Source organism: Salvelinus alpinus, chromosome 4, assembly GCF_045679555.1.
Source record: "Salvelinus alpinus chromosome 4, SLU_Salpinus.1, whole genome shotgun sequence".
Lineage (NCBI taxonomy): Eukaryota > Metazoa > Chordata > Actinopteri > Salmoniformes > Salmonidae > Salvelinus > Salvelinus alpinus.
Genome location: NC_092089.1, coordinates 94,678,666 through 94,690,671, shown reverse-complemented (window position 1 = coordinate 94,690,671; position 12,006 = coordinate 94,678,666). Strand labels below are relative to the sequence as shown.

The window sequence follows — 12,006 nt, the reverse complement described above, 5'->3', positions numbered from 1 at the left end:
GAGTATTCTGGCTGGTATATTATAGTAGTCAACAACAACAGCAGCTGGTAGTTATGATATGTCTTCTGAGCTCATCCTCCCCAATTAAGATGCTACCAACCTCCTGTGCTAGATTTAATCCGTAGCAAGGAAGATCCTGCGTTATAGCGTGATTTCAATTTAAAGGTAATTTCGATTGAGTCAACATATGCAGCGTTTAACGTGAATGCAGTCTCTGCAAACGTGGGAACATTGCCTTTAATTATCAGTCGCGCTATAGTGTGGATCTTCCGCGCTACAAATCTAGGCCCTATAGCTACTACCACCACTAGAACAATATTTATTATGTTTTCAATGTAATGCTAATTCATGCCAGTAGAGAGAAGTGATCTGATGAAACTAAAGGCAGTTTATGTACGACAGGACTGCCATCTATAGATCATTCTAGGACACTACTGCAATCTATAGGTGATTCTAGGACACTACTGCAATCTATAGGTCATTGTAGGACACTACTGCAATCTATAGGTCATTCTAGGACACTACTGCAATCTATAGGTCATTCTAGGACACTACTGCAATCTATAGGTCATTGTAGGACACTACTGCAATCTATAGATCATTCTAGGACACTACTGTAATCTATAGATCATTCTAGGACACTACTGCAACCAATATGTCATTCTAGGACACTACTGTAATCTATAGGTCATTCTAGGACACTTCTCATTCCATTTCTAACTACTGTAGTTTCTCACCAAGTGGAAAAGGCAACATGTAGAGATAGTGTACTGTAGATCAGAATTCTCTTCTCGTAATCCTGTTTTTAAACAGTTTATTTAAAATCAAACTGAAGGCACACTGTTTGCATAGGTCCGATGGTAGATGGTAAATTTCAACAATAAATCAAAGAAAACCAGATTATTTTATATACATAGATTTTAGGGGCCTGACTATAACTGGGTTGATTCTGCTGTCCTATGCATCACATTTCAAAAGATAACATACTTGTATGTAGTTATACAGGAACAATTAACCTTCAAGGTGTACAAATCTACATTCCTTCAGTCAGAAGACCTGAATTTAGCACCCAACACAACAAGAACAGTACAATATACAAAACATTAAAAAAACACAAAGTCATACCAAAACAATATATCATTTTCTAATAGTTACTGCACCATTTCAGATGTCACTCGTCTTAGGCATACACATGTTGTAATAACAACATGCATGTCTGTGTCCTTATAATTCCAGCCTATCGTTTATTCACATACTAGAAGCATTAAGCATGATTCTGTGCGTGGCATTGTCGTAATATAAGATGTTCGCTTCAGACTCATTCTCCTGTAGAAACCATATACAGTACATTGACTTTAAACACCAGTTTCTTTGCTCTGAAGCTTTGCAAAATACACCTGAAACAGCATATCAATACATGATACTGTTAACCCATGGTTTAAGGTAGCATTCACAAGAACTAAATCAGTCGATAAAGTCCAGTCTTAAATATTACAAGTATACAGGACACCTGGTTTCAAGAGGTAAGGCAAGCCTGGCAGCTAGTCTAGTAGCCAGAGATGTTTCAGGCAACTCCTTTGTCTTCGTTGTTGGAATGAAATAAAAACACTGAGCGGGGCCAACAGAGGAGGCTTCCCTGGACAGATCTGAAACGGAACCATATTCCCTATATAGTGCACTACTTTTAGGTTGCCATTTTGGACTGAGTGTCCTGTGTGTCCAGCTGTGGCCCTCCTCTCTCCTTTCCCACAGTGTCATGTTCTTCATAAAGGCTGATGGTCTTCTTTGGACACAGGTGGAAAAACATCCAGCTCACAGAGAGAGAAGAGATACCCAGTTAGATGTCCAGTAATCTCACTGAGCTCAGTGGTCCAGTGTTGGTCCTCATCTCCTCCCTGAGATCATGTTTTGGGATCTAGAAAAGAAAGTGGAACGTCATGAAATAAAGTGAAAATAACAGATCTGTTGATAATTAACCCTACATTTTCTGTTGCTTTGGAATCTAGAACAGAAAATAGAGTCACAACTAGTGCACTATAAAGGAAAAGGGGTTCCATTAGGGACACATGCTAACAAAAAACGTTGATGTTCTTGAGGTTCTGCGCTTACCTGCTGGGTTTCTTCTGTCCACCAGGTGGCGCCAGATTGAACTTTCCTCTCTGTAACACATCTGATGATATTTGGGGTTTGGAGAGCGGGCAGGGGGGTGGGGGTCTGTTGGGGGGGTCAGGTCTGTGTGTGTGAGGTTTTGAGGGGGAGGACTGGGGGCTGGGGGGCAGGATGGCTGGATGAAGGGGCTGGAGGGATCCTTTCTGCTGGGCTAGGTGGCTGGGGATGGGAGGAGGTTTAGGCTTGGGCTGCGGCAGAGGCTGGAGAGAGGGCTGGGGCTGGGGGGAGGGTTGAGGCTGGGGCTGGAGAGAGGGTTGGGGCTGGGGCTGGAGGGATGGTTGGAGCTTGGGCTGGAGGGATGGTTGGTGCTTGGGCTGGACAGAGGGTTGAGGCTGGGGATGGACAGAGGGTTGGGGCTGGGGCTGGGATAGAGCCTGTCTCTGCTGGGCTATGTAAGCAGGTATGGGAGGGGGTTTAACTGTGGGACAGAAGACAGGGTGCCTGGTGGAGAGGCTGGGGCAAGGACTCTGTGGAGGGCAAACATAATCACTCACAGCATTACTGTCAGAACATTTACAAGTATTATTTTGTTATTTACCTGTCAAGAGTACCCTTTTTTTAGCATTGACTGTACTGCACTGTACATACAAAGTACTGTGGTGTAACAGGTGAATGAACAGATCCCCTCACCAGCCTGTCTGAGCCCTGTCTCTTCAGTAGGAAGGTAGGGTTGGCATGGCTGTTGGCAAGACTGTTGGCAAGGTGACCGTTGGCAAGACTGTTGGCTTGTAGATGTTTGGCTTCAGCAGGGACTGAACAACTGGCAGGACAACTAAGGAGTCAAACACAGTGCTTTTCATTCTTGAAGTTCAATTTGAGATGTTGTTTACTGTGCAATGTCTATGTTGCATATTTGCCTTGAATAAAATATGAAAAATCCAACAGAAAGACTGAGTTACACACATTGTCTTGGGTGGTGGGACCGAGTTCTTGAGAGGAAAGTTTTTATGTAGTTTATGGCTGTAGCAGCACCACAGTCCCACAGCAGCCAATAGGACAAAGATAACCAAGGGGAGGAGCAACAGGACAGGACGTATACTGCCTATAAACACAAATAGCATAAACAACGGAGGTCAGAGCAAACCTGTAAGATATGACTTGAAAACAAACAATCAAATATAGTGGGCTCCAAAATTACTGGCACCCCTGACTGGCAATGCACAAACAATACTTAAAAAAATATCAACAATATAATTATACAGATAAACTCAAAATACCAACATGTGACAAATACTGTACTTTGTTAATGTTTCAATGGAACCCACCAAAATCATACAATTATTTAATACAAAATAAATTTAACCAAATTCAAGGTTTAATAATTATTGGCACTCCTCATTTAGTACTTAATGCAACCACCTCTGGCAAGGATAACAGCATGGAGTCTTTTCCTGTAATGTTTGACAAGGTTAAGGAACACATTTGGAGGGATTTTGCACCATTCCTCTATGCAGATCCTTTCAAGATCCTTCACATTCTTGGGTTTGCGCTTATCAACTGCCCTCTTCCACTCAGACCACAGGTTTTCGATTGGATTGAGGTCCGGCGACTGAGATGGCCATGGCAGAACATTGATTTTGTTGTCACGGAACCATTTCTGTGTGGATATTGAGGTCTGTTTTGGGTTATTGTCTTGTTGGAAAGTCCACATAAGGCCGAGCCCAGCCTTCTGGCAGAGGCAACCAGATTGTCATCCAAAATTGCCTGATACTTGGTAGAATTCATTATGCCATCAATCTTAACCAGTGCCCCTGGACCTCTGGAATTAAAACAGCCCCAAAACATCACTGACCCCCCTCCATATTTCACCGTGGGTATGAGGTGCCTCTCCTTGTATGCTTTTCTGTTTCGACGCCAAACATGCCGATGCTGTATCTGACCAAAACTTTCATTTTGGTCTCATCTGATCAGAGCACCTTCTTCCAGTCATAATTTAAATGACGTTTGGCAAACTCCAAGCGCTTGCGTCTGTGTCTTGTGGTCAGAAAGGGCTTTCTTCTGGCAACCCTTCCAAAGAGCCTGTGGATGTGGAGGTGGCGTCTGATGGTGCTTTTTGAAACCTGGTGACCCCAAGACGCCACCAAGGCCTTCAATTCTTTCACAGTGTTTCTTGGGGATTTTGTTGCTTCTCTCACCATCCTCCTCCCTATCCTGGGGGGCAAAATACATTTGCGTCCTCTATCCGTGAGGTTTTCAACTGTTCCATATCTTTAGATTTTTTAAATAATTGCCCTGACAGTGCTCAGTGGTATATTCAAATCGTTTGTGGATCTTCTTGTAGCCATTACCAGATTTATGAAGGTCTATGACCATCTGTCTCTTTTGAACTGCTAGTTCTATTGTTTTTTGGATGACAAAGGGATATTGCATGTGTGTTACCTCATTTTTATACCCTAGTGAAACAGGAATTGATGTAATGGCTCAATATAGTTCCTTAAAACTTAAATAAGTGGAATTTAATTTCTGGTTTAATTTTGGTTGATGTTATTTACAATAATCTTTAAGGGTGCCATTAATTGTGAAACCTTGATTTGGAGGACATTGATTTTTAATTAAATCAATAAATGATGTTGGTGGGTTCCATTGAAACATGAATAAAGTACAGTATTTCTCACATGTTGGTATTTTGAGTTTATCTCTATAATTATATTGTTTATATTTGTTTAAGCATTGTTTGTGCATTGCCAGTCAGGGGTGCCAGTCATTTTGGAGCCCACTGTACATGTTGTTTAACCTAGTAGTCTTATGCAACACCACATCAGTTACAGTGGCAAAAAAAAGGCTGTGAACCCTTTGGAATGAACTCGATTTCTGCATAAATTGTCCATAAAATTTGATCTGATCTTCATCTAAGGCACAACAATAGACAAACACAGTGTGCTTAAACTAATAACACACAAATTATTGTATTTTTCTTGTCTATATTGAATACATAATTTAAACATTCACAGTGCAGGTTGGAAAAAGTATGTGAACCACCAGGCTAATGACTTCTCCAAAAGAAAATTGGATTCAGGAATCAGCTAACCTGGAGTCCAATCAGTGAGACGAGGTTGGAGATGTTGGTTAGAGCTACCTTGTAATAAACACTCACAAAATTTGAGTTGACTATTTACATGAAGCATTGCCTGATGTGAACCATGCCTCCAACATAAGAGATCTCAGAAGACCTAAGATTAAGAATTGTTGACTTGCATAAAGCTAGAAAGGGTTACAAAAGTATCTCTAAAAGCCTTGATGTTCATCAGTCCACAGTAAGACAAATAGTCTATAAATGGAGAAAGTTCAGCACTGTTGCTTGCTACTCTCCTAGGAGTGGCCGTCCTGCAAAGATGACTGCAAGAGCACAGCGCAGAATGCTCCATGAGGTTAAGAAGAATCCTAGTGTGTCAGCTAAAGACTTACAGAAATCTCTGGAACATGGTAACATCTCTGTTAACGAGTCTACGATACGTAAAACACTAAACAAGAATGGTGTTCATGGGAGAACACCACGGAAGAAGCCACTGCTGTCCCAAATAACACATTACTGCACGTCTGAAGTTTGTAAAAGAGCACCTGGATGTTCCACAACTGTCACGTTCCTGACCTGTTTTCTGTTGTTTTGTATGTGTTTAGTTGGTCAGGACGTGAGCTGGGTGGGAATTCTATGTTGTGTGTCTAGTTTGTCTGTTTCTATGTCCAGCCTAATATGGTTCTCAATCAGAGGCAGATGGTAATCGTTGTCCCTGATTGAGAATCATATATAGGAGGCTTGTTTTGTGTTGGGATTTTGTGGGTGTTTGTTACCTGTCTCTGTGTTTGTGTTCTGCACCAGATAGGTCTGTATCGGTTTTGCACATTTGTTATTTTGTATGTTGTTTGTAGTGTTTCACTTGTTCTGTATTAAACATGTTGAACACTAGCCGCGCTGCACTTTGGTCCAATCCTTGCTACTCCTCTTCGGATGAAGAGATGGAGGAAAGCCGTTACAACAGCGCTTCTGGCAAAATATTCTGTGGACAGTTGAAACTACAGTTGAGTTGTTTGGAAGGAACACACAACACTATGTGTGGAGAAAAAAACACCAACATCAAAACCTCATCCCAACTGTAAAGTATGGTGGAGGGAGCATCATGGTTTGGGGCTGCTTTGCTGCCTCAGGGCCTGGACAGCTTGCTATCATCGACGGAAAAATCAATTCCCAAGTTTATCTAGACATTTTGCAGGAGAATGTAGGGCTATCTGTCCGTCAATTTAAGCTCAACAGAAGTTTGGTGATGCAACAGGACAACGACCCAAAACACAGACGTAAATCAACAACAGAATGGCTTCAGAAGAAAATACGCCGTCTGGAGTGGCCCAGTCAGAGTCCTGACCTCAACCCGATTGATGCTGCCGATTGAGATGCTCCGGTTCACACCAGAGATCCCAAGAATATTGCTGAATTGAAACAGTTCAGCAATATTGTGCAGGTCTGATCCGCAAGACAGAAAACATTTGGTTGAAGTTATTGCTGCCAAAGGAGGGTCAACCAATTATTAAATCCAAGGGTTCACATACTTTTCTCACTATGCACTGCGAATGTTTACACGGTGTGTTCAATAAAGACATGAAAACGTAAAATTGTTTGTGTGTTATTAGTTTTAGCAGACTGTGTCTATTGTTGTGACTTAGAAGAAGATCAGATCACATTTCATGACCAAATTAAGCAGAAATCCAAAGGGTTCACATACTTTTTCTTGCCACTGTATTAGATTTAATTGACTGACCGACTGAATCATTATTTGAGTGACTCGTTGGTTGATTGATAACATACTGTGGTTAATGACAGGGCCACTGTCGACACTCCCTCCCGTCCCCTCCTGGTCACACAGGGGAGGGGCCCAGCCTGAGTCACAGTGGCAGTGGTGATTGTTGTTACACAGCTAGAGAAAGAGAAAGAGAAAGAGAGAGAGAGAAAGAGAGAGAGAAAGAGAGAGAGAGAGAAAGAGAGAGAGAGAAAGAGAGAAAGAGAGAGAGAGAGAGAGAGAGAGAGGAGGTGGAGGTGGAGGTGGAGGAGGAGAGATAAGTAGTGGTTGTTGTTATAGAGAGAGACAGAGAGAGAGAGAGAGGAGGAGGTGGAGGTGGAGGTGGAGGAGGAGAGATAAGTAGTGGTTGTTGTTATAGAGAGAGAGAGAATAAGAAACCACAACACGGTTTCAACACTGACAACCTGTCAATATTCCTCCTACTCTATATAATGTGTTATAACAGCTTTATTAAACCCCTGAGTCCATAACCTCAGACCCAACACCTTCCCTTATTCTGCAGTAGCCCATACGCCTAACTGCCCCTCCCACATCACTCCCATACCCTTCCCCTATCACACACCCAGCCCCTCCCATACCCCATGGCCGTGGCACTTGGCATTGCACTCATCCGCCCTCAGGAAAGACGCGTTGCGGCACTCTCCTCCGAAACAGATCTGTTACAGAGAGAGAGAGAGAAGGAGAGAGAGAGAGGAGAGAGGAGAGGGATGAGAGAGAGAGAGATAGAGAGGAGAGGGATGAGAGAGAGAGAATGAGAGAAGGAGAGAGGAGAGGGATGAGAGAGAGAGAGACAGAGAGATAGAGAGAGAGAGAGAGAGGAGAGGGATGAGAGAGAGAGATAATCATTATCATAAGTAGATAGTCCAGTCCATCCTGCCACAACAGAGTGCTCTTAGAGGACTAAAATACAGACACACTGACAGAACATCTGCAGGAGGAGACAAACACAGGAAAAGAATACATCTCCCCTGCAGCATAGAGCCCAGAGACACACACACACCCCACACCCGTCCCTTCTCCACTCCCCTCCTCACCGAGTCCTCGCCACACTTGGTCCCAGTCATGACCAGTCCTGGGTCCAGTGTGTCCCCCTGTTCCTCGCCCCCCTGGCCTGGTCGGTAAACGTGTGTCCCCCTACAGAGGATCTTCCCGTTACCCACTCGGACCGTGGTGTCGATGGGAACAGCGTTAGTCTCCAGGGGCTTGGAGGCTGAACTCACACACTGGATCTTACCACATCTAGCATCCCTGAAACAGCAGAAAGGTCATATGGATTCGTATATGTAGGGATGGAAGATAAATAAAAGGATAAATGGAAGTTGAAGGATCACATGTATTTGGTGCCAACGTTTGGTAAATGTGTCTCCTCACCTGTCTCTGCATCCTCTGTATTTACCCAGCAGGTCTTTGCCACAGTTCCCAAAGGAGTCCCCTGCCTCGTTCACCTTCCTAAAGCACAGGTCTGGAGCAGCACGGCCGTCTAGAGAGGATAAAACACACAGTGTTATGTCACTTCCTGCTAGCAGACAGATGTTCCTGCCTCGTTCACCTTCCTAAAGCACAGGTCTGGAGCAGCCAGGCCGTCTAGAGAGGATAAAACACACAGTGTTATGTCACTTCCTGCTAGCAGACAGATGTTCCTGCCTCGTTCACCTTCCTAAAGCACAGGTCTGGAGCAGCACGGCCGTCTAGAGAGGATAAAACACACAGTGTTATGTCACTTCCTGCTAGCAGACAGATGTTCCTGCCTCGTTCACCTTCCTAAAGCACAGGTCTGGAGCAGCCAGGCCGTCTAGAGAGGATAAAACACACAGTGTTATGTCACTTCCTGCTAGCAGACAGATGTTCCTGCCTCGTTCACCTTCCTAAAGCACAGGTCTGGAGCAGCCAGGCCGTCTAGAGAGGATAAAACACACAGTGTTATGTCACTTCCTGCTAGCAGACAGATGTTCCTGCCTCGTTCACCTTCCTAAAGCACAGGTCTGGAGCAGCACGGCCGTCTAGAGAGGATAAAACACACAGTGTTATGTCACTTCCTGCTAGCAGACAGATGTTCCTGCCTCGTTCACCTTCCTAAAGCACAGGTCTGGAGCAGCACGGCCGTCTAGAGAGGATAAAACACACAGTGTTATGTCACTTCCTGCTAGCAGACAGATGTTCCTGCCTCGTTCACCTTCCTAAAGCACAGGTCTGGAGCAGCACGGCCGTCTAGAGAGGATAAAACACACAGTGTTATGTCACTTCCTGCTAGCAGACAGATGTTCCTGCCTCGTTCACCTTCCTAAAGCACAGGTCTGGAGCAGCACGGCCGTCTAGAGAGGATAAAACACACAGTGTTATGTCACTTCCTGCTAGCAGACAGATGTTCCTGCCTCGTTCACCTTCCTAAAGCACAGGTCTGGAGCAGCACGGCCGTCTAGAGAGGATAAAACACACAGTGTTATGTCACTTCCTGCTAGCAGACAGATGTTCCTGCCTCGTTCACCTTCCTAAAGCACAGGTCTGGAGCAGCACGGCCGTCTAGAGAGGATAAAACACACAGTGTTATGTCACTTCCTGCTAGCAGACAGATGTTCCTGCCTCGTTCACCTTCCTAAAGCACAGGTCTGGAGCAGCACGGCCGTCTAGAGAGGATAAAACACACAGTGTTATGTCACTTCCTGCTAGCAGACAGATGTTCCTGCCTCGTTCACCTTCCTAAAGCACAGGTCTGGAGCAGCACGGCCGTCTAGAGAGGATAAAACACACAGTGTTATGTCACTTCCTGCTAGCAGACAGATGTTCCTGCCTCGTTCACCTTCCTAAAGCACAGGTCTGGAGCAGCACGGCCGTCTAGAGAGGATAAAACACACAGTGTTATGTCACTTCCTGCTAGCAGACAGATGTTCCTGCCTCGTTCACCTTCCTAAAGCACAGGTCTGGAGCAGCACGGCCGTCTAGAGAGGATAAAACACACAGTGTTATGTCACTTCCTGCTAGCAGACAGATGTTCCTGCCTCGTTCACCTTCCTAAAGCACAGGTCTGGAGCAGCACGGCCGTCTAGAGAGGATAAAACACACAGTGTTATGTCACTTCCTGCTAGCAGACAGATGTTCCTGCCTCGTTCACCTTCCTAAAGCACAGGTCTGGAGCAGCACGGCCGTCTAGAGAGGATAAAACACACAGTGTTATGTCACTTCCTGCTAGCAGACAGATGTTCCTGCCTCGTTCACCTTCCTAAAGCACAGGTCTGGAGCAGCACGGCCGTCTAGAGAGGATAAAACACACAGTGTTATGTCACTTCCTGCTAGCAGACAGATGTTCCTGCCTCGTTCACCTTCCTAAAGCACAGGTCTGGAGCAGCACGGCCGTCTAGAGAGGATAAAACACACAGTGTTATGTCACTTCCTGCTAGCAGACAGATGTTCCTGCCTCGTTCACCTTCCTAAAGCACAGGTCTGGAGCAGCACGGCCGTCTAGAGAGGATAAAACACACAGTGTTATGTCACTTCCTGCTAGCAGACAGATGTTCCTGCCTCGTTCACCTTCCTAAAGCACAGGTCTGGAGCAGCACGGCCGTCTAGAGAGGATAAAACACACAGTGTTATGTCACTTCCTGCTAGCAGACAGATGTTCCTGCCTCGTTCACCTTCCTAAAGCACAGGTCTGGAGCAGCACGGCCATCTAGAGAGGATAAAACACACAGTGTTATGTCACTTCCTGCTAGCAGACAGATGTTCCTGCCTCGTTCACCTTCCTAAAGCACAGGTCTGGAGCAGCACGGCCGTCTAGAGAGGATAAAACACACAGTGTTATGTCACTTCCTGCTAGCAGACAGATGTTCCTGCCTCGTTCACCTTCCTAAAGCACAGGTCTGGAGCAACCAGGCCGTCTAGAGAGGATAAAACACACAGTGTTATGTCACTTCCTGCTAGCAGACAGATGTTCCTGTCTCGTTCACCTTCCTAAAGCACAGGTCTGGAGCAGCCAGGCCGTCTAGAGAGGATAAAACACACAGTGTTATGTCACTTCCTGCTAGCAGACAGATGTTCCTGCCTCGTTCACCTTCCTAAAGCACAGGTCTGGAGCAGCACGGCCGTCTAGAGAGGATAAAACACACAGTGTTATGTCACTTCCTGCTAGCAGACAGATGTTCCTGTGGTCAGTTAAAGCCTGTCCTGTGAAGATCACTGATTATAAAAGCAGAAACAACACCAAACAGAGAGCCCAGTAACAAGCCCTTATCCTTCTCCCTTCGAACCAATCTGAAGGACCCAGATAGGTGGGAGCAATATTTTGGGAACAATGAATTTCAATAGGGGAGCGTTAAATTGAAAAGTGCTGTAAAACCAATTCATTACTTTATAACAGGATGCAATAACACGTCTACTATCTCCGCCCTAGAGTGATTGACAGGTACTAACCCCGCCCCCAGAGTGATTGACACTGCTGCTCCAGGGTGAGACACATGCCGGTGTAGCAGTAGGCCTGCCCCCCGGCACAGGAAGTACCATCCACCAGGTATAAGTTAGAAGGACAAGACTCCGCCTTCCCATCACAGTACTCAGGTAGGTCACATGACCCGGATGGAGTACGACACAACACACCTGGAGTCTTCAACTATAGAGAGAGAGAGAGAGAGAGAGATAGATAGACAGAGCGAGAGACAGAGAGAGAGAGAGAGAGACAGAGAGAAAGACAGAGAGAGAGAGACAGAGACAGAGACAGAGACAGAGACAGAGACAGAGACAGAGACAGAGACAGCGACAGCGACAGAGAGAGACAGAGAGACAGAGAGAAACAGAGAGAGAGAGACAGAGAGACAGAGAGAGAGAGAGAGAGAGAGACAGAGAGAGAGATTGGAGGAAGAGAGAGAGACATTAGAGGAAAAGAGAGGGAGAGAGATTGAAGGAAGAGACAGAGAGAGATCAATTACAAATCTTAGAATCAGCTATTAAAGAGTATCAGAACCAATTGGATTCTCCAATTACATTAAATGAACTACAGGACAAAATACAATATCCTCCAACCCAAAAAAGCCCGTGGTGCTGCACCTAGATCTTCTGC

The 12,006-nt window shown here is 45.2% G+C and overlaps 1 protein-coding gene across 3 annotated transcripts in view; it reads right to left on the bottom strand.

Annotated features, from left to right (window-relative positions):
• Positions 1-797: 797 nt before the first annotated feature.
• The window catches only part of LOC139574696 (disintegrin and metalloproteinase domain-containing protein 19-like), a 60,480-nt gene continuing 49,271 nt past the window's right edge, over positions 798-12,006 (bottom strand). For 2 of the 3 annotated variants that reach the window (XM_071399506.1, XM_071399507.1), the window contains exons 14-22: positions 11,364-11,559; positions 8,331-8,439; positions 7,994-8,207; positions 7,538-7,615; positions 6,968-7,076; positions 3,073-3,211; positions 2,800-2,941; positions 2,110-2,636; positions 798-1,915 (exon numbers count right to left, since the gene is read on the bottom strand). In XM_071399506.1, coding sequence (XP_071255607.1) covers positions 1,885-1,915; positions 2,110-2,636; positions 2,800-2,941; positions 3,073-3,211; positions 6,968-7,076; positions 7,538-7,615; positions 7,994-8,207; positions 8,331-8,439; positions 11,364-11,559 — 1,545 coding nt within the window. In that variant the 3' untranslated portion in view covers positions 798-1,884. The remainder of the gene's footprint in view (positions 1,916-2,109; positions 2,637-2,799; positions 2,942-3,072; positions 3,212-6,967; positions 7,077-7,537; positions 7,616-7,993; positions 8,208-8,330; positions 8,440-11,363; positions 11,560-12,006) is intronic. The other variant, XM_071399508.1, reaches the window with a different exon arrangement.